The sequence below is a fragment of the Vigna angularis genome, chromosome 8 (assembly GCF_016808095.1).
Source record: "Vigna angularis cultivar LongXiaoDou No.4 chromosome 8, ASM1680809v1, whole genome shotgun sequence".
Taxonomy (NCBI): Eukaryota; Viridiplantae; Streptophyta; class Magnoliopsida; order Fabales; family Fabaceae; genus Vigna; species Vigna angularis.
Genome location: NC_068977.1, coordinates 34,605,011 through 34,627,973, shown reverse-complemented (window position 1 = coordinate 34,627,973; position 22,963 = coordinate 34,605,011). Strand labels below are relative to the sequence as shown.

The following is a 22,963-nucleotide window of genomic DNA, read 5'->3' as shown; positions in this document are numbered from 1 at the left end:
AGGTATGCTGGCAAATAAAGTGTGTTGACACGAATCTTATTTTATCCATTGGTCAAGTTCATCTTCGAGACATGGATCTGGACCATTTTTCTTTCTTCATTTTAAGTGGTTGCAACAAGGAAAACAAACAGCCGCAATTTTGACTTTATGAAATCTGAATGTCAGATTTTGCATGGAATAATTCTTTGAACATATTTAATGCTTACTCACCAATTATTGCAAAAATCAGAAGTACAGTAAGATTATCCAAGTTGAAGACTGCATACTGGAAAAGTCCAATCCCACAGTTTCTAACATAATATTGAATTAACCATTATGAAGTTTGAACAACAAACATCAATGCATGACACAGTGAATAGTCACGATGCTTTGTGTCAGGAACAATCTCCTATTCTTAAGCTACGGAGGAGATCCAAATATCCATGATATTCAGGAGTGATGTATCTGCAATATAAGAACAAATAATCATAAAGTTTTCACTGGAACCATCCCAAGAATAACCATTTAAGAGAACTATTGCTAAAGAAATTTCACTTTCGTTACTTTGTATGTTTGCAATACATGATTTCATAGTTTATATTCACAAAGCCTCAAAAATTCCAAAATCTATTATGTATACTCTACCAAAGGTCCATAAATTTTGGAAACGATAGTGAATCAAGTTTGAGTATCCAGAGGCCACAGTAACACACAACCAAAAGTGTTACAATCAAATGCAACACCTATGGTTCCCAGAATAGAACAATGATCACATCGCCATTTTAGATGCATGTTAGGATTTTAATGCAGAAAGGCCGTTTAATATTTCCCTTCCAATTAAAAGTTTACAATAGCATACATGAAAAAAAAGGTAGGAAAGATGTTGACAAATACCCGTGTCGAAACAGGAAGTCAATGATTACGAGCGAGCAATTTGTCTTGAAAAACTGTGTCTTACGTATGACTTCTGCAACTTGCCTAACAGGGATCAACTTGAAGCTATCAACTTCTCCATCTGATATTTATTAATTAGACCACAAAAAGGTGAGAAGGGCAGCGATAGAGCAAAACAAACAGCAGTAAAATTGAAGGACATGTAAGGCTTACCTTCATTATTAGGTATGAAATCTTTTGGAAGTTTTAGATCATAACAGAATAGGACATCTCTCTTGTATCTATACCCATCAATGTCCATATATGAAACAGCCCCTACAGGTATGGCTCTGTGGAAGCAACAATAAAAAGAATCAGACAGAGAGAAAGTGTACTAATTTGAAATCTTTCATTTTGGCTAATGACTGTATAGAGTAAAGTAGTACACACACCTCATTAAAGAGTATAGGAAGAAAAAAACAAATCAGTTAACCGACCATCCCAAAGGCAAACCAAAAATCAGTTAACCCACCATTCCAAAGGCAAATCAAAATTCATGCACTAGAGGAATATAGGAGGAAGGAGAAAAGTTTAGAATGAGGTTAGTTGCTTACTTGACAGAGAGAGATCTAGGTATTCCTGCTTCCTCTTCACATTCCTTTATGACATTCTCCTGACAGTCAATGCCGTGTGGCTGTGACAGTAGCAATTAAATAAGAAACTTGATGATAATATATTGAACTAAAGGAAACATTTAATAGTAAATGGATCTTGTACATTGATTTGCTTATTCAGTGGCTACACTTTGCTAAAACTTTTCAGTTCCTAACCAGCGGAAAAATGATTCACCCAAAAGGTAATAGTGATGTTGGGGAGAATGTTTAAGCTCAGAACAGAGAAAAACGAAACTACAAACCAGTCCTCCTGCAACTAGATGATCAAGCATTCCAGGATATGTCTGTTTTGTGTCACTTCTCTTTCCTATCCAAAGGTGCTTCTGCCCATCCACCTCAACATAGCCATTCATATGGACTCCATAAGCCTAATCTTTGAAGAGAAAAAAAAGGGTTAAAACAAGAGCTTTGGAATTAAGATATAAAAGGACAGGTTAAGGACGAAAAGTTTTGAACAAGAGCTTCAGGATGTATACCGAATTATCAATCAGAAAGGCTTTTGAAAAACAAATATTTAGTAGTTGCCCCAAATTTGCTTGAACACAGATCACCAAGTAATTTCAGAATGATGCCAACACAAGATCGCAATGTGGTAACATTCAATTCCACAAACTAACGGAAGTTCAATTTTCAATTACAATTTAGCAATGAATTATAATCCTGTTTGTTTAAAAGTTTTTCACATGAAATCTATTTGGCAAAAAATAGTTCACAAACCTCCAATGCGGAGGAAATCAGTTTTCTTCGAAGATGATCAATTGTGTTAAACATGCTTAGAAGAGTAGAAATAACAGGCCTATCTATGATAACAGCACAAGGCCAGGGCAGAATTCACAGTATACACCAGCTGAATATATGGCTTCTAACATTTGCAGTAACTACAAAAAGTACAGAAAACCAGTAGCAAGAAAAATCTCCTTTGCACCTTTATGCCGAAATAAGGAGCTGCTGCACGCTCCAATGAAAAGAAAATGGGTGCACCAAAGGATGATGTCACAGGGTAAAGCTGGTAAAACATGGACAAGAAACATAGGTTAGATACCCGGGCATTAGGAAGGCACAAAAGAATGACAAAATATAACATTCTACGGATTTTTATACCTCATTCCGTATACCTGGAATCCGCTCCTCTCCCAACTGCTGTACTACATATCCAACTGCACTGGTTCTTTCATCAGCTGTCTTCAGCATTGGATGCAAAGAAACAAAGTCACCATTGGGGCCTCCATTGAATTTTTCTTTGGGGAAGACAAACACATCGCCAAAGCCCCTCAAATGCTCCACAAATCTGAGGTGCAGGCGCAGCAATTCATGTCATGAAAATTAATCAGAACAACAACAACGACATGAAGCCTTATCCCATAAGGTGAGATCGGCTACATGGATCAGTCAGGACCAAACAAGATTAATCAATGAGATATTCACAAATAACTATGCAATAGATGACACAAAAATTAAAAGGAAAAAAAAGAGGATAGAATTGAATTAAACTTACCCATTGTGAATGAATCCAACAATGTGGTCCTCGACCACAAACGGAAGGAACTCAGATTGTTTTTCCTATAAGCAAGTTCAATGTCAACAACAAAGACTATGATTAAACTCAATTCTGATAGAGCCAGACACTGCACCAATGAAGTTGAATAGACAGAAATAAAAACAAGTGTATCCTATAATCTAGTGCCTGCTTGGTTTCACTTCAACTCATAAAATCATGTTAAGATACCGACTATCATGAATTTATATAACTTTTCATATATTTGGTCTCATGTAGGGTCCAGAATTGATTTTCAGTTATAAAACAATTAACACTACATTTTAGTAATAACACAATGCTTCAGTCTAAAACCAATTCCGTTAAAAAACAATATCGCAATTCAATAGCACTCAAACCAATTTCGCAAGGGCTCACCCACCAACAAACTTAAAATTAGCCAGACCCATAATTCAAAAACCGAAAAGAAAATAAATTTACGGTAAAAAAGAGGTTATGACCAACGAACACACAATTGGGTGTCTCTATGTATGAAATTTGCTTCATTCATTCAGTGTTTGTGTTTTCCAAGGAAGCAAAGAGAACGGTGCAAAGAGCTTACAGAACCACGATTGCATAGTTGAACTTTGTTGAAGAAGCCTTGGAGATAGCGAGAGCGGTCTTGTGTGTCGGTTTGAGATTCAGATATGCCAATGGCATCGTTCCATGTGAACGATAATGTGACAGAAGAAGAAAAAGACGAGGCCAAGCTGAAGTTGGTGGAAGTTGTGGAGGGAAAAGGGTGAGAGGGAAGGAATGAAGAGAAGGGTCGTGATCTGACGTAGTTCAAAGTAGCAAATTTGCTGATGCAGCAAACCGTTCCCATTGCTGTCTCTGGTTTGTTCAACAGAACAAAGTTAAGGTATCTGTGTCGTGTCATGAACAAAGGAGGGTGGACACTGTTTTTTGTGTGTGCAATTTAGGCCTTGTTTGTCTCAGGCCCACTTTTTATGGGCCAGATATTATCAACTCTCTCTCATATAATGATTAATGAGGTACTAATATATTACTGATCAAAACAAGAAAAAACTATATATTTAGTTTTTTTTTATGTGTTCATATGTATCTTTTAATAAAGGAGTTGATTGATTAGGATTAAATATCATGAAAACTTATTATCTCTATTTTTTTCTTCAAATAATGCTTACCTCTTCTGCTTTCTTACATCATTATAATGGTTTATTTATATAATGTAAGTATATATCACTTTTCTAAACAAGAGAATGTATGTGTAAAGTAAAAGAAAATTATAATATAATATTTTTTATAATGATGTCCTTATTTATTTATATAAATGTAAAGCTTTCAAAATTTACTGAGATGTATATGTAATGTAAAAATGAATGATAATGTAATATTTTTAAAATGAAAAGGAGATTTGTGTAGGATTTTTAAAAATGGGATTTAAGGGTAATTTTAGAAAAAAAAATGTAATTTATTGATTAAAATTTGCACAACTGTTTCGTCATTTAAATGGTAGTTTGATGCAGTTGTAAAACCTGCATTTTTGGATAAGATTTTTTAGTATAGTAAAAACTATAAAGTGAAATATAATAGGAACAGAAAATATCTGATTCTTTTATTGATTAAAAAAACAGTGACATAATTTTATTTTATTTTTTGAGTAAGCAATTGAATTAAAAATAACGATTAAAACAAGAATTGATAATTGAAATTCAACAACTTAAATACTTATCTTATTTTAGTTGGGAAACACTTCAAAGTTCTGAATCATTAGTTTGCAAAACATCTGAAAGTTACATGTGAAACCATAAAAACAAAAAATTGATATCTTATTCATGACAGATTCAATACTAAGCTGTCTTCTATGAAAACTAGGGCAGTGAAGAGAAGCATGGTGTTTGATTATGTTCTTCTTGTTCCCACAACATGATCTTCTTCTTCTATCTTCTCTTCAGAGAATCACATGCATGCTTAGATAGGTTCAACAAATATGGTTTCCTGTCATCAAGTATTTACAAAGGCACAAGAAATTTCAGCATGTTGATGATTACATGCTTAGACAAAAACTTAAAAGGAAAACAATGATGTGAAACACTATTCATGTTAAACTCACCCCAAGGAAAATTGTTCCTATGTAGTGGTCTTTGCTTTCAGTTGCAGATAAGATCAAAGTTTGAGAAGGGAGACGAATTTTCGCACACTGCACAAAGATACTCAAATTTAGAATAGATTGTTGCACTTTCTAAGAGGAAAAAACGTTGCAGAAGATGGATCATTTTTCCTTTAGACTTAGATAGAGTACTTATGCCCTAATCAGAAGTAATTTATCATTTTTTTTCATTAAGATTCAAACTACAATTAATGTTTCTGGAATAAAGATGTAAATTGATAAATAACATGTTTTTTCTACGTTATTGTTATGAGTATAGATGACTAACCAGTTTTTTGTTCTTCAGATGTTCGTATAAGTCAAGATTGTTGAATTGCATTATACTGAAGAACACATAATCTACAGGCTCACTATAAATACTGCATTTAAATGTAATTGAAGTATATGTAAGATTTTTTCACAAAAGTATTTTAAAGAGTAGCAATAGCATTGTGGCTTCAAATTACTTTATTGTATGGGATACAGCTTTCTCTGATAAATAGAGGATAATCTCTAGCCTACTAGACCAATTCTCAGTGAGCCTGCAATGAAAATAAATAAATTATTATGCTTCTGATATTAATTATACATGTATTTATTAATGTAGAAAAATAAATTTCAATCGTTGCTAGTTATATTTTGATTACGAAAATCTAATTGTAAAGTTTTTAAAAAAAAAATAGAACTAAGAATATAAGGAAGATACACTTACGTTAAAGGCGATGTTTCTCTTTTGAGAGCCTGTTTCATAAGTAGAAATATCAGTTATTTAGCAAATTGACACAATTATTAGAATGTTAGTGCTAAAAAAGTAGAACATAGATCACTTATAATCCCATTTAACAAAAGTAGATGTTGAAGGTATATAAAGATTCATTGATTCTATCGTACCTTTGCTATAAGAATGGAGGAGCGATTATTGTGAATATTTCCAACCAAACATCCCTAGAGATGCATAAGAGAAAGAGAATTGTAAGTCAATCATTTTCTGAAAATGATATAAATTTCCCTATTAAGTAAGTCTACTATTAGGGAAAAAAGGAATGAGAATAACAGAGGGATATGAAATTATATATGATGGTCTAATGTTGAATGATGAAGCTGATATAAGCTTACCTCCCATGCATGCACGTAGGGTTGAAAGTTTGTAAAAGATGGTGAGAAAGGCAAAGTATTAGTGTGATTAAATTGAGGTGTTGCAGATGCAGGAGGAGCCCTAGTGCTTGATCCCACTGCAGATCTACCAAATTGAAAATGTTGGTGACCACCACCACCACCACCACCATTGTTAGTAGCATATGGTTGAACATTCAATGAATTTCCAGTTGAACCAGGCAACATTGACATGCCTCCAAGAACACCCATGTTGTCTCTTTCTTCCATAACCACTCCTTTTGAAGACCCCTCTCCTGCTGTCAAAGTTGGTGTTGTGGATACCATTGCTGGAATTCAATGTCAAATTCATTGGTTCAACCATTTGGGAAAAAAATAACTTGCCAGATATTGCAAATACACACAACATAGAAAGAGAGACAACCTTGACAGTGGTTAGCAAAGTTTATGGGAAATCGAGTGTTATTTGTTCTCTTCATTGATTCTATCCATTCTTCTGTGCTTGGATCCATTATCCTTTTCCCTCGAAAGGCATCATGTGCCTCTTTAAATTTTCTTGACAGTAAAACAGTAAATTGATCCATTCTAGTACTGCATATGGGACTGGTTGATACTATAGAACCATCATTTGCCTACAAAAGAAGAAAAAAATAGCTATTTTAGAATTCAAAATGAGTTTGAGTTTCATATTCATATAAAACGTGAAAAAGATGACTAGTATATAAGTAGAAACACTGGTAAATTCATTATCCTAAATTAACACATTTTCATATCATGTAGAAGGAGATTAGAGAGATGAACTTTTACCACGTTGAATATCACTTCAAAAATTGGGTGTTGAATTGGAGATATTATTGATAGGGACACTGCTAACTGAGAGTTGTAACATGAGTACAGTGAGTATGAACAGAAGGCTAACATGGGAAAAAAATAATGAAAGAACATAGTTCCAAGACATTACCGGACCAAACATTTCTGCCACCTCGTAAAAATCAGCATTTACATAATGTAAATTTGTCCCAATGATTCCTTCTTTAGTAATCTCAGGTACAGAGACCAACATTCTCGTAGGAAATGGATCTCTTGCTGCTACAACAACACAATGTCTTTCTCCATTATAGTACTCTTGTGCTGTCATTACATTAGAAGGCCTTGGAAACATCTGTTATATGCAATAGTAAAATTAAAACTGGAATAAAGAGAACAGGAAGTGTGTGTTGACATCTACATACCATTAGGGCCTTTGCAAGGCCTTCCACCATAGCATGTTGGTTTAGATTATCTCCATTAAAAGCTAAGCATGATAAAATGTCTAAAAAATAATTCACATCTCTTGTCCAATGAATATATTGGACGTCCAACCCTGCACACATAATGATATATTAATCAAATTTATGGTTTTTGCTTCAAAACTACTATTTTGTTATGGAATAGGCCTTTTCTGAGAAGGAATTATGTTTCAGAAATAGGTTTTTTTGTTATAGGAAATTTTGTATTTATTGACAAAATTTTGCCACCTGATAAAAATTCATTTGATAAAATGAGTTTATCGATGAAAAATATCAATAAATTTTAAATAATTGTTGATATTGAATATCTTGATAAAATTTATTAGTAACTAACACTCTAGAATTTTAATTGATGAATATTTTTTGTTGATAACAAGTCTGCCAATAATAAAACTTTTTAACTATTTATTGATAGTTTTAATCCATAAAATAAATATTAAAGTTTTTACCATTTATTTGAGGTTTTAATCATTTTATAATAAAATTTGTCAATGAAGGTTATCAAAAATGTGCATATAAAGAAATAGGAGAAGTGAACTTAAAAAATTATTACAGAATTGTTATAAATTTTCAATAAAAAAGCATGTCTTAGTAAAAAAAATGTAAACAAAAATGAAATACCTGTATTGGAGTTGGAATTATACATGACTAGACCCAACTCACATGGTGCTTCATTAGCTTCCTGTGAAAAAATGATGCATAGTAAGGAAAAAACACATAAATTGTAGATTTGGAAACTACACAAAATTTGCAAACAAAAATGTATTAAAATATTCTAAACAAATACGAATTTGATTCGAAGATATGTACTACAGAAGTATTTTTGAGAAAATTTGTAATGTTTGTAATTTTATATTTAAGGTTGTCAAAATAGTTTTGGTTTTGAAATTAATAAATTTCTGTAAGTTGTATAAGTTTAGAAAAGATACCAAATTACATTAAAAATTAAAATTATAGAAAATATTATAAAATATACCTCTTCTATTGAGTTGTAAAAGAAGGTCCTGCACAATCAATAAGCAAGGCGATTAATAATTCATTTAGCATAATTGTGGTTACAAATTCAAATATTTTATTCTTACACTAAAACAATTGATGCTTTCATTCATAAAACAAAGCTAGCTAGTTCACTTTTATATATAAAGAAATGGTGGACGAAATACAACATGAATGAATAAAAATGCACAAAGCATAAAAATATAGCATTATACAACAATATAAAATACAATGAAGAAAATAAATTCTGCCACCTTTTTCCAGCTCAAATTAAGGACACTTTAGACATTTGCTTTTATAGTTTTTTGTTTTTGTTTTTTAATTTTTAATAAACTTTATTAATTAGTGACATTTATTAGAGAATATGTATTAATGTACACCATAAAATAATTTATTTTTATTTTTATCCTTAAATGTCAGGAAAAAGATAATAAATTTTAATAATATCATCTTGTTACATGTCATCTAATTATATATATATATATATATATAATGTGATACAAATTATAATTTTTATATATATTAGTGAAAATATATGTGGTGTGTTTACCTTTATTATTATAAATTGATTTAATTTTAAAAAAATTAAAAAAATTATGATTTAAAATGATAAAATGATGAAATAATTTAATTTAAAAAATAATAAAATTTAAATTAACTATGACTTTAAAAAAATGAAATTATTCTAATTTAAAATAACATCGTAAAAGAGTAAAATTATAAGAAAAAAACTACCTAAAAAAGAAAATCTTAAGTAGCAAAAATTTCCATACCTGACAATTTTCTCGAGATATTCTGAAACAATGTTGGGCCAGTATGGACCCAAGGCTGAGCTGCCATCTACAAGTATGTTTAACCATTTCTTAGGTGCCATTTTTGTAGAAATGAAAGCTTAAAGAACAAAAATGAAGGTGAGAATGAAAAAGATGAAGCACTACTTGGTTGTTTATAAAGCTATAGTTGTGGTCTCCACCCTCATTAACATATTGCATTGACTTTTGTCATTTCATTATTTATGGATGACAGATACGGACAAATACTCCATTCTTTTTATTGCATGCATTTTAAAATTAATTTTGGAAAATATAATTAATTTTAATAGGTTTAATCATTTCTGAAATCCTAATTTTTTTTAAATATCAAATCAGTATTATTTTTTTCTCTCAATTGAGTCTCTATATTTGAAAAATTGAAGTAACGTGGTCTTACCGTTAAATTAATTTACATTAAAAATATGTTGACGTGGCTATTTTAAATAATGTTTTCGGCGTGGAATTTCACAATTTTAAAAAGGAAAATTGTGGAAAATTTCATTGAAGCCCTAATTTGTTGTTTGTTGTTTTTCTTCTTTCATCTTTTCTTCATTGTTCCTCAATCTTAATCACTTGACTGAAACCCCTACATTCTTCACGTGTGTATCATGAGGTTCGAAAATGGCCAAACAAATGAAAATTTCCAATTTTCGTACAAAACTCTAAAATAAAAAATCTTCAATTTCATTCTGTTTTTGTTTTCTCTATTGTCATGAAAGATATATAGATTTGTGGACGTTAATATTGGTTCTCTTATGGTGGTATTCTTCCTTCATCGTTCTTTCTGAATTTGTATAACCTAATGACAGAGAATAGAATAACAACTAAAAATTTTTAAAATCAATTGAGAAAGGACAAGAAGAAGGTTTGGTGTGAGGTTAATCTCTAAGTTGCGACATCACATAGCTGCACTAGTGCTTCCACAAGATGCTATGAGCTTCAATAACAGTGAAAGTTGTGGGTTCATGGTGATTGCAGATGACAAAAATCCGATGACGACGACGATATTGGCAAAGTAACAAAATCGCACCAGAAATAGATTGCACCAAAAAGTGTGGTGGTCTTGAACCCCAATAATGTCGACTGCAAAAGAAAACGACATAAAGAGACATAGTAGCCATGAACAACATTGAAACACTACGGAACTGATCGACCTGAACAAAGCAGATGACGACCACCATCAAAGAAGTGAAGTCAAACAATGGTGATTGAACCTTCAGGATGAGCATGGTGGTTGGGCGGCGCAATGTAGGAAGTGTTAATTAGGGTTTAAGCTATTTCTCAAATTTTTTATTAAAATTTTTATTTAAAAAAAACGAAATTTCATATCAACATGTCACATCATTTAAAAAATTCATATAAGCATGTCAATATTTTTTAATGTCTTTTAGTCAATTTAACGCCAAGATGATTTCATTGCTTCAATTTTTCAAAACCATTTTAATAAAATACTTGTATTTTTTTTTGTTTAGGCTTAATACCAATTTTGGTGTCCTATATTTTGTAAAAATGGTTCAAGTTCGTCCTTTTTGCTGATAGCGTTAAAAACGCTAACGACGTAATGTCCACCTTAGACAATATTGAAGACCTATCCAGTTTTGCATTACATGACAACATCAGTCCAATTGACGTGACAATTTTTCTATTTCTGGATTGTTCAATTTAAGCGATTTGGATTTTCTGCGTTTTGGACATTGTGATTTTCTACATTTTGTGGTTTTTTGCAAGTTAAATCGCAGATAGGAGACGCGACAGTGGTTAGGGTTTCTTTATGTTTGAATTTTCAAGTCTATTTGTGGTTGTAAGTAGCTCGACGATGGTGGTAGCACAATTCAAGGGCTTTGTCATCATGGGATTTCATGATGGAAAATGATGGTTTCATGAGAAATTATTAAATCAATTGATTAAAAATGTTGAAATTAATTTTAGTTTGATTTTAGAGAAGCAACAAAATAAAGAAATAATTTAAATATGAATAACTTTTAGAAAGAGTAGAGTATAAACTTTTGTAAAAATTTGTTATTATTGTAATGAATTGTAAAAGGTTTAAGAAATTTATATTATTATTATCACATAAATTTATAAAATAAATTTAGAAATGTAATAAAAGCATGGGAATTATGAGTCAGCTTATTTGTTTAAATCAAAGATTTAAGATGATAGTTAGTAATTTAATTTTTATATTTAAAACTATGATTTATCAATTGTTTTATATTATTATTTTTATTTACGTGAGTTTAAAAATATCATTATTATTAAAATATAAAAGTGTCACGTGTTAAATTGTTATAGGCATGTCATACTGGATTTTTTTCTAACCATATAAATATACATTTAAATACATTTGTTAACTTTAATTCAAATAAACTACTTTAAATCAATTCAAATTTATAATTTTTTTATTAAATAAAATTTTTTTTCTATTATATTTTTATTTATTTTTAAACTATAATTTTAATAACTTATATATTTAATAAATTATCACCCGCGGAAAAAGCCGATTAGAATTTTATAGCAGTTATCTCAATATAGAAATAAAAGTATAAAAAATATTAAATTTTCTATATCAAAAATTAAAGAAAGTATTGGGTATTAAAAAAATTGAAAGTAGTTGTAACTGATAAATTCAAATATATTGAAACAAAATATATTTTAAATAATAATTTTATTTCATTAAAACAAAGTTAATGTAAAGAAAACGCAGGACTATTAAATTAATATTTTTAATACTATTTTAGAAGACACGTTTAAGGGTAATTAAAATTTATTTGCGTCTTTATTCTGTAAATAATGTTCATTAAGGTAAGTAAGCAAAGGAATTATTATGCAATTTAAATTTCCAATGGCAGTATTTTAAATAAAATATACTTTTAACAGGGTTATAAATGCAAATTAATGTATATTTATATAATAAATGTGTTGTTGGGAAAAAAAATTAATGCACAACCTTTATAAATTATTATTTTTTTAGTCAAATATAGTGTTGGAGGAACATTGAGCGGACCAACTTTGAGGCGAAATTGGAATGCTTAGAAATTTCTTATTGAACTGGAGCTTCTCTTTTAGTTAATTTTGAAAATAAAATGACTCATTCATTATAGTTTCTAACAAATAATTTATGTGTTGGAATAAAAATATTAATTTAATTAAAAGGTTAAATTATTAATTTTTAAGTTCTAGACACTTGAATTAGAGTAATTTGAATTTATTAACATCTTTGGAAATGTTGGTATAATGAAAACTCATGCAAATGAATACAAAGTTGAGACTTATGTTAAAATAGTTTTTTCTATCTCAAATGAAAAATATAAGATTTATTTGAAAGGTTTAAAAAAATATATAATTTTAACTTTTTTAGTAACAAAAATTAACAATCAATATGTAAGTGCATAAATTCTTTACTCCAAACTAATTAAATAGTTTCTTTATTTAAAGAGTAGAATACATTGAAGTAATGCTATAATTGATGCACACAACCTCTCCTTTATCTTCTCTTCATTTGCATACTTAGTTCATTTGAACAAATGTAACATCCTGTCATTTATTGATTAGTCAAAATTAAAGTATTGAAAAAAACAAAAGGTTACAACATGTGTGTAGCTAAATGTGCAACAGACAACCTAAGAAGAATAATAATGTGAAATCTTATTTACATTACACTTACCGCAGGGAACACTGTTCCTATGTAGAAGTGTCTGTTTTTCGTTGGAGATATGATCAAAGTCTGAAATGGGAGATTAACTTTCGCACACTGCAACGCCACATCATTGAAAAAAGTAATTTCTATGACTTAGACTCGTATTTATATTATTTCCAACATTTTGATTGGTTGATGAAGCCCTAGCAAATGAAAAAACATAATACTTTTTTTTTTACAGTGTTGCTGTAAGTACAGATGACTGACCAGGTTTTTCTTCATCAGATATTCATACAAGTCCAGATTGTTGAAATGCAACATATAGAAGAAAACATAATCAATGGGTCCACGAAAAATCCTACATTTAAATGTTTTCAGAAAATAGGTGAGATTCCTCACAGAAAGAAGTGTTCCTTTAAGAACTAACAATGGAATTGTTAAAAAAATTTACGTTATCGTATAGTTGAGAGCTTTTTGTGGTAAATAGAAGGCTACTTCTAGCCTACTGGACCACTCATTCGTAAGCCTGCAATGAAAAAAAAAAATTAGATGATAGTGACCTTATATTGATATCATTCATTTGTGTAGTTTTTGTAGGAGAACAGGGTATTACGAGAGTATTAAATTTTAAAAGAATTATAAAAATTGATAAATCTTACGGTCACGACTTCGTATGAAACAAGTTATGTATTTCTAAACTATTTCAGCTTTGCTATATAAAAAAATTAAAATCATGTATAAGTGGCTGAAATCGTATGGGAATAAACGACTTCAATAATACATAATCGATTATCCATTCTTATAATTGATTACAACACGTTAAAATTGTTTAAAAGTGTATCACTTCAACTTTTTATATATGATAGAATTGAAATTGTATAGGGAATGCATAACTTCACATAAAGTCATGTGAAGATGATACGACTTGTCTTCGTAATTTTTTTTTTAAATTTTGAGTAGAGGCATATTTGCCTTGTAAAAAACTTTAAATACATTATTAAGGAAATGTGACAATTAGGTTTTAGGTTTAATATCTATTTTGATCCCTCGGTTTGTTAGGTTTACTAAAAGTGATCCTTTTTTTTTTCAAATGTTAAGAGTTGTTCCATATTTTGTAAAAACGGTGCAAGTTGCACTAGTAAAAAATGACGTTTTTAACTCGTACATTATGACTCGGTTTTTACTGAACCAAAGTATCAAAACGCGGTGGTAGTCTCGTAATTTTAAAAGCATTATATGCCTCGGTTGTTAAGAAACCGGTGTCTAAAAGTAATACTGGTTCGGTTTTCAGGGTGAACCGAGGCATAACCCTCACGTAGCAAAGATACGGCCTCGGTTAGCATGGACCCGAGGCATATTGGGCTCTAAATCGGCCTCGGTTGGCATGGACCCAAGGCATATTGGGCTTTAAATCGAGAGAACCCTGATCATTTCCCCAAAGCACCTCTCATCTTCTCTGCCTCTTCTCCGCCTCGCGATATTCTCCTCCTGCGATGTGCGATGTGCGACGACGGTGGACGCAACGGCGAGGACACAACGACGAGGACGCAACAGCGACGAGAACGCAGCAGCGGCGAGGACGCGGCGACGAGAACGCAACGGCGACGAGAACGCAACGACGACGAGAACGCAACGACGACGAGAACGCAACGGCGACGAGAACGCAACGGCGACGAGGACGCAGCGGTGACAGAGGGAGGTGACGGAGGGCAGATCTGGGCGCATGGAAGGGCGGAGGGCAGATCTGGGCACATGGAGGGGCGGAGAACAGATCTGCGCGCATGGAGGGGTGGAGGGCAGATCTGTGACGGTGGACGGAGGATTCGCGGAAGGAGGGGGAGCAGAGGAAGTCAGTGACGGTGGCGAGGAGGGTGGGGACGACGGAGGGGGAGCAGAGGAAGTCAATGATGGTGGATGCTGCAACCTTCGTGGGGGAGATGGTGGTGGTCGGAGATGCTTCTATTGGGGGAAGAACAGAGAAACCCATGTGCGAAGAGGAAGAAATTTGATCTAAAACGCTTCAGCTTAAGTCCATCTTCATCTCTGCTTCTGAGTTTCTGTATCCAAGTTTCTTTATTTGAGTTTCTTCTCATTAGTTGTTGTAATTTGTGGGTTGTAATTTGGACATTGGTGAGTTCATGATGTTTGCTGCTTCTGTAGACAGATTTTTGACATTGATTATTGGTTGTTGTAATACTGTGATTTGTTTGATTTCTGTTATGGTTTTCTTGGTTGTGGTAGATTCTTGAGCTGAATGGGAAATTTTGAGTTTGGTTGGCATGAATGAACCGAGTAAAGTTTAAAAAAAAACACACACACGTTATTGCCTCGGTTATCTAAGAACCGAGGCATATTTTTGTTTCATTTTATCTCGGTCTATAACCGAAGCATAAACCTTAACCTTTTTACCTCGCCCCCGTATGCCTCGGTTGTAGAACCGAGGCCTATAAACATTTACAACCGGTGCCTTTACTCTTTATTGTACTAGTGTTGATCCTTTTTGCTTATGACGTTAAAAACGCTAATAATGATGTAATTGCCCTCTAGCCAAAACTGAATGAGTTGTCCAATTATTGATTGCGTGACAAGCTCAACCAATGAGGGATTGCCACGTGACAGTCCCTTTCCCACCCAAATTAGGGTTTCACACAATTCCAGAATGGTGCTTGCAGCGCCAGGAACGCTATCTCCTTCTCGAGCCAGGGTTTTCGACCCTCATCTACGGCGGCTGCTGAGGTGATTTCTATGTGGTTCCTTCTCAATTTGTAGGTTTGGAGATTGATGGAGATGATGTCTGCATTTATTCTGCGATGAAGAAGATGCTGCTACGAAGAAGGAGATATTTATTGGCCATGGTGGTTCGCGAGAATGTGATCTGGGTTCTTCGAGTTCGTGGAGAAGACGAAGATGGAGGAGAATTTCTTGCGGTGCGCGAAGGTGATGGTGGATATGAACTCGCCGTTGCGGCGCGATTTAGGTTAGGGTTTTCAAATGTTGGTCGTGGAGGATTTTAATTAGGTAATTTGGTTTCTGGGCTTTTTTGATTTCTGATGTAGGTTTTGAATCGAGGGAAGTAACTCGCGATTAGGGTTCGAAGGGGTGAATCGTGATTCTGGTTTGAGATTTTTCTGCAGGAACCATTGTGATTGAATGATCATGGTTGTGGTGGAGGCGAGGCGATATTTAGGGTTTGATGCACTTTTTATTTTGTGCAGGTCACCATGGCTGCTTAAGGTGTGTAATGGAGGTGGATAGTGGTTTTGCAATTTGAAACGAAGATGATGTGATGTTCGCGCATGAAGGTTGATGGTGTGGTGACTATGGAAGTTTGATTGCGCGAGAAGATGAACTTGTGTAGCGCTAATGGCAGCATGGTGGTCCTGTGGTGGCGCTTTCCACATAAGTTGCCAAGTCAATTAACTCATCGTGCCACACAATGAATAACTGAACAATTCATTTAGTTTTAGCAAAGGGACAATTACACCGTTTTTAAAGCGATAAGCAAATAAGACCAACTTAAACTATTTTTACAATGGAACAATTGTACACATCTGAAAAAAAGATAAAAACATTTTGAACAAACCTAACCAAACAAAGCATCAAAATAAGTATTAAACATAGGTTTTATATATATATATATATATAGAAAATTTAGGACCATGAAAGGTAAACTTACGTGAAGGGTGATGTTACTCTTCTGTGAGCCTGTTGATGGCATATATAATTGTTAGAATGTTGATCTTCTCTAGCAAACTAGTTCTAGGCCATGAAAGATTATTTTATAGGTTAATTGCTTCTAGCATACCTTTCCTCTCTGAAGGTTTTTGCGACTCCTGTGCGTTTTTGCAATCAAAGTTCCCTGGAGACCAAAGATTAATTATATATCTAGAGAGTATGTGTTTGCATGCAGACATTCCACAGGTAGTTTCTTTAACAGTAAACAATGTAGAATGAAATATGGATATAAGTGGTGTAAGAAAAAGATTAAAAAGCTACATAGAACACATATAGAACATGGATAGTAATCAACTTACCTGCCATGCTTGCACTAGATTTAGAGAGTTTGAAGATGGTTGTGGAGGCCAAAAATCAATTGGATTAAATTGCGGTGTTATGGGTGGTGGAGGAACCCCATTTGGTTCATATGTAGGTCTACCGTATGGATCAAACCCAGCTGCTAAGTATGGAAGACGTGCAAAACCTTTGCTACTACTAGTGGTAGTAGTAATATTAGGAAGCGTTTGTAGTGCGAAGTAGGGTAGAATATTCAATGAGTTTTCACTTGAACGAGAGGTTGGTTGATCAGCCATGCCTCTTTCTTCAACTAATCCTTCTGAAGACCCTTCTCTTGTGGAACTTTCTGCATTGGAAACAAACATTGCTGGAGTTGAAAACCCATCTGAGACAGCTAGGGACACTGGGTTTGTAGTCTCCTGTTCAAATTAAAACTAACAAAGAGTTAATAATAACACTTTAAAATTGACATTTTCATCCTTAATTATAGGAAAAAAGGGAAAAGATCTCCAACTATTCTACACTTACAAGTCTATCTCTGGCAGCTTCTGTATTTCTCCCTCCACTCATCATCATCTTAGCAATTGTGAATAGGTCTTCTGAAAATATATATCAAACGGTGTTTCAAATCACTCGGCATCTATTGCAAATGCACGGTAAAAAACAACATCATCCATTTCCAAGTTCAAGTACATTTTGTGCAGAGATTGCAAAAAAATTGTCAAATTGCAGCAATAATAGCTACACAATGTTGGGAAGATTTGTATTGAAATAAAGCTAATAACTTTCAGTTGTCGTCGATCAATCAATGTTTATAACTTAGATACTAAAAAATAACATAGTTCTTGAGACAAGGACGAAAACTGATGAACACAGAGAGCAAGACAACCTTGATTGTCGTTAGCATAATGTATAGGAACCCTAATGTCATTTGTGGGTGGATCCATTGTTCTTTTCCCACGAAGAGCAACATGTGCCTCTCTAAAATTCCTTGACAGTATAACATTAAACTGACCAATTCTAAAATTAGAAATAGGATCGGTTTCCAGTGGAGAACCATTATTCCCCTACAGAAGAAGGAAAACGAAGTTAAGTATACGAATCAAAACATATATATGAATAATAAACTAGTCATTCATTCACAGTATACAACTATAAACCTTGGCTTAGATCAATCAAAAGTATTTCATTCAATATATATCTTACTTATAAATAAGATATTTTTTGAAAGGATGTTAATTATATATGAAGATATATATAAACTTTTACCATATTGAATATCACTTCAAAACATGGATGTTGTACTGGGGATATTATTGAAAGAGATACTGCTAACTGCATGCAGTAACATGAACATAATCAGTATAAATCCAGGGCTATGAATTAGGAAAAAAAATGTAAAAATAGAGTTTCATGACATTACTGGGCTAAACAATTCTGCCACATCGTAGAAATCAGCATTTACAGTATATAATTGTGTGCCAACAGTTGTTCCTTGATTAATCTCTGGCACAGAGACTGTCATTTTCGCAGGAATGGGATCTCTTGCTGCTACAACAATACAATGTCTTGTCCCATTATAGTATTCTTCTGTTGTCATGAAATTAGAAGGCCTTGGAAACATCTGCTTATCAGGGCATGATTCATATCACACACTTTTATTATTGATTTTTGCAAATCCCATATGCTAGATAGTTACATCAATATAGTAAAAGAAGTATCTGTTAACATATATATACCAGTAGAGCTTCTGCAAGACCTTTCACCATGGTCTGTTGGTTTTCATTATTTCCATTGAAAACCAATGATGATAACACACCTAAAAAACTATCCACCTCTCTTGTCCAAGGGATATATTGAACGTCCAACCCTAGATAAGGTACACAAGCAAATTTGAGTAACGTTTACCTTCATTTAACACAAATTACAATAATAAAATAATCATAAAAAAAATATACTTTTGTATTTTTAAAAAGAAAAAAAAAATAAAAGATAAAAAAATATAACATCGAATGTAAAAAATTTATGTGTTAAAAGTATATTTTTGAACAAATTTAGGATTTCTACTTCAATATGATAGTTTTAAGTGTAGAATGAATGTATCCAGAAAATTTTGTTTCAAAGTTTAAGAGTAAAAACATATAATCTTATATATAATTAACATTAGTTGAGGTTATTGACAAAAATAATTAGTACAAAGTTGTTATGAATTGAAGTCAACAAGGCATATCTCATATAGACTGAAAATAAAAGGTAAATGAAATAATATACCTGGATTGTTGTTGGCATTATACATTACCAGACCTACCTGTGCATTAGCTCCCTGTAAAAAAGTTGAGTTATGTAAGGCAAGATGATTTGTCTTGTGGATTTGAAAAGCTAGATTATATATAATTGCATATACCTTCACATAAGAACATATTATAATATACTATTGTTAATTTTTTTTATTAAGTAATGATAGAATGACACTTTTACATTTATTTTAAATATAATATAAAGATAAAATGATCATAAAAAAAATGAATTTTTGTATTTCCTTTAAGAAAAAAAATAAAAAAGATAAGTAAAAAATATATTTGTGTCAAAGTATATATATATATATTTTATTTCAGACAAGTATTCATCAGCAGTTGTTCCCTTTATGGAATTTTCATTGTGTTACAATCATGGTTTTCAAACTCGCGGGTTAACTCATCCGAGTTTACGTTCCCAATCTTGGTTTCTGAGTTAACTCAGAACCAAATTCGGTTTTTGACTAAACTTGATAAAATCGTATATGAATTCGGTGGGATCGTTTAGAATTGTGACTTTGCAGCGATTTAACGAGTTCGAAAAAGGAAGAAACGAAGAAAGGAGGAGTCGTTTTTAGTTTAGGGTTTAATAACCTGATCAGTATTCTTCTTCATTTTCGTTTTGTTTCATTTCACCATTGTTCTTCGCTCGTGGTCACATTTCGCTCCAACTGGTTGTTGTTCGTGGTCGCATTTGTGGTCACGTTTGGTTTGCTTGCCGATCGTGATCGCCGTTCGCGATCATGTTTCGTCCTCGTCGATTTTCGCTTAGTTTGTGATCATCGTTGCACTCATTGTCGTCCTCGCCGCCACACCTTCTTGTTTGGCCTTCTTCAAGCCGCAAGTGGTGGTGAATGAAGTATTATTGTTTTATTAAAAAATTTATTTAAGTATGTAAATGATTTATTAAAGAATTAAATTCTTGTGATTTTATTAAAGAAATGAAATTTATTGTTTGTGCTTTTTTAAACCCTAAGTCCTGCCACTTTTTTTTCTAATGAAAAAGTTTAGAACATCAAGTCAACAAATGTGTCAAACTCAATGGAAACCTTTTAAAAGTAGAAGTAAAAATGTTCCAGAACCAACAACAAATTCTCTGCTCTAAATAATTTTGATATTAATAACATAACATTATGAGAGAATAACGATGCCTAACATTTACCTGAAGAAGAATTGGACGAAGATGATAAAGATGATGATGCCATTGTTAAAGGATTATAGGAATAAACATAAAAGATTTTAATATTTTAATTTATATTTTACAATATTTTTATAAATATATTTTTATGAATAATAAGTCTATAAATTTATATTTTTTTATACGAAGTTAAGAGTTTACGAGTCGAATTTACTAAACTCTTATACCTTCACCTGATTAACTCTTCTGTTTCAATTAATGCATATACTCAATTGTAAAATCAATGATAATGCATATACTCAATTGTAAAGTCAATGAATACTTCATTGAATTTATGTGTAAACTAACCTTCTGTATTTGCGTTGCTTCACACACCTAAAACACATTAATAATACATGACAGGAAGTATTTTTATTCTTAATGAAGTTTTGGATGAATGATATAGCATAAATTATGGAAGAAACCTTGAGTTTTAGTTTTGCAATCAATCAATTATTGTAACTTCTTTCTGTGCTCATTTACGAAAGATCATAACAAAAAAAGATAAAATTACAACATTTTAAATTACCTCGTTTCTTGAGTCTTCAAAGAAGTTCCTGCATATATGGGAAAAAAAATTTATATTTATACATGAGAGCGAATCAGTTCAAGAGTCACAAATTTAAATTTAGATAAATAAATTAAATCACCCAAAATTCATTCATAAAACAAGGTTAGTCACTTTATTTATAAACTAATGGCGAACAATATAAAATATAATGCAACAAAAATAGTTTAATGTTCTATGTAATAAAGAAAGGAAAGTATGATATATTTTTTCTTGTTTAAATTAGGAGCACTTTAGACATTTCATTAGTTATTTATTTTGTTTTTCAATAAACTGTATTAATTAGTATCATATTTTTTAGACACAGGGTTTTCAAAGCACACGTTATTATAATCCTAATTAGTTCAAAATTTCTATTATATAAAGTGTATTTTTATATACGTTTATTGAAACTGTTTCTCTTTAGAAGTCATAACAAAATATTAAATATGTTTTCACAATTTAAACTTGGATATAAAATTAATATATTTTGATCTTTTAATTTTAAAAGTAAATAAATACAGTGTTTTTAATTCATACATTGATTTTTTTTATCTTTTAAACGACATTCGACATTTGAGTTATAATTAATAAAATAATATATACAACTCAAACTTCAATTTTTAACACGTAAAAAAATTTAACATAATTAAATTAAAATAATTATATTTATTTATTTTTAAAGTTTAAAATCCAAATTATATTAAAACAAATTTCAATTTTAGGTTAAAAATTTAAGAACTAAATTCGTATTTCAAAAAAGAAAAAATCTTCTTGTTTTTAGTCTTTTTCTCTCATATCCTCTGGTTAAAAAAATAATCCATACTTCTACTTATGAAAACAAAATCTATATATAAATTGGGCATGTTATGAATGATGATTATATATGATGAAAAATACAACATGCATGTTATTTTATATAGAAGATGAAACAAATTATCATGCATGGTAGGTATACGAGCATCAAGAATTTCGAAACCTGACTATCTTTTCAAGACAGTCTGAGAAAATGTTGGGCCAGTAAGAAGCCAAGGCTGAGTTTCCATCAACTGTTATGTTTAACCATTTGTTATTTGCCATGGAATCAAGAACTGAAATCTGCTAAAAACAAGAGAACTTGCAGAAGATGAAGAAGATGAAGAAGATGAAGCAGTGTTTGGTTGTTTATATAACAGTGGTGTTCATTATAAAGGTCAACCCTCATTAATGTAGACTTGACTTTTGTTACTTTATTTCAGGCATTCACTAATTGTAAAGAACCTTAAATTATTTATTGAGTCATAAATGCAAACTGCATGTGGTTCTTAGTTAATAAAGTTGAATTAAAAATCATTAAATAGGAAATAAATAGAATTTAATGAATTTCTAAATGATATTTTCTGGAAAAGATAGAGGAATTAGAAATAGCAACTAAAGTAATTTAGACTCCAATTAATAAATTGATTATATTTTTTTATTAATAATAAAGATTATTTAAGATACCAATATTTTTAGTTTATAAAATAATTTTTAATTTAGTCAATATAGTAATTAATTAATTTTGCCTCTAAATTTAGTTTTTATTTGATAATGTTCTTATGTTAAACAAAATACCATTTTAGTTTCAAAACACAATTTAAGAAACTAAACTAGTATTTTAAAACTGTTTAATCACTTCTAAATAATAAATTTAAGTAATAAAACTACATTTTTAATTGAAAAACTAAAATTATTTTTTAAATTTAAATAATTTTAATCAAATTTATTTAATATTTTAAATTGAAATATAAAAATGATATTTTAGGTAATATATATAACAAAAGAACAATTTATATTTCTCTCGTTAAAAACATATTAAATAACGAAATTATCATATTTTCCATAAATTTTATCCTATCACTTATCATAATTAAGGAACTGTTCTCGTTGTTA

General features: G+C 31.4%; 3 protein-coding genes across 4 annotated transcripts; all 3 read right to left on the bottom strand.

Moving 5' to 3' along the window:
* Positions 1–181: 181 nt before the first annotated feature.
* Positions 182–3,953, bottom strand: LOC108344847 (nudix hydrolase 20, chloroplastic). The gene is made up of 9 exons (XM_017583360.2): positions 3,623–3,953; positions 3,022–3,086; positions 2,628–2,814; positions 2,452–2,532; positions 1,769–1,894; positions 1,467–1,546; positions 1,087–1,202; positions 874–994; positions 182–444 (listed from the first exon to the last, which is right to left on the bottom strand). The coding sequence occupies exons 1-9, from the start codon at positions 3,938–3,940 to the stop codon at positions 375–377; spliced, it is 1,164 nt and encodes a 387-aa protein (XP_017438849.2). The 5' UTR covers positions 3,941–3,953; the 3' UTR covers positions 182–374.
* An 824-nt stretch (positions 3,954–4,777) lies between these two features.
* LOC108343981 (mediator of RNA polymerase II transcription subunit 25) lies at positions 4,778–9,445 on the bottom strand. Its single transcript, XM_017582443.1, has 14 exons — positions 9,345–9,445; positions 8,552–8,579; positions 8,197–8,257; positions 7,519–7,649; positions 7,248–7,448; positions 7,094–7,159; positions 6,711–6,918; positions 6,290–6,615; positions 6,065–6,118; positions 5,886–5,914; positions 5,641–5,715; positions 5,463–5,553; positions 5,138–5,224; positions 4,778–5,022 (listed from the first exon to the last, which is right to left on the bottom strand). The coding sequence occupies exons 1-14, from the start codon at positions 9,443–9,445 to the stop codon at positions 4,996–4,998; spliced, it is 1,485 nt and encodes a 494-aa protein (XP_017437932.1). The 3' UTR covers positions 4,778–4,995.
* A 3,395-nt stretch (positions 9,446–12,840) lies between these two features.
* Positions 12,841–22,172, bottom strand: LOC108343951 (mediator of RNA polymerase II transcription subunit 25-like). 2 transcript variants are annotated; one of them, XM_017582409.2, is made up of 15 exons: positions 22,032–22,172; positions 21,035–21,062; positions 19,306–19,357; positions 18,774–18,904; positions 18,458–18,658; positions 18,304–18,369; positions 17,924–18,101; positions 17,563–17,633; positions 17,055–17,453; positions 16,826–16,879; positions 16,697–16,725; positions 13,472–13,546; positions 13,288–13,378; positions 13,048–13,134; positions 12,841–12,917 (listed from the first exon to the last, which is right to left on the bottom strand). In XM_017582409.2, exons 1-15 carry the CDS (start codon positions 22,130–22,132, stop codon positions 12,891–12,893), a joined length of 1,590 nt encoding a protein of 529 aa, XP_017437898.1. In that variant the 5' UTR covers positions 22,133–22,172; the 3' UTR covers positions 12,841–12,890. The 2 variants fall into 2 exon arrangements, with proteins under 2 accessions (XP_017437898.1, XP_017437899.1); XM_017582410.1 differs by lacking the exons at positions 21,035–21,062; positions 22,032–22,172 and adding an exon at positions 19,923–20,548.
* Positions 22,173–22,963: the final 791 nt, after the last annotated feature.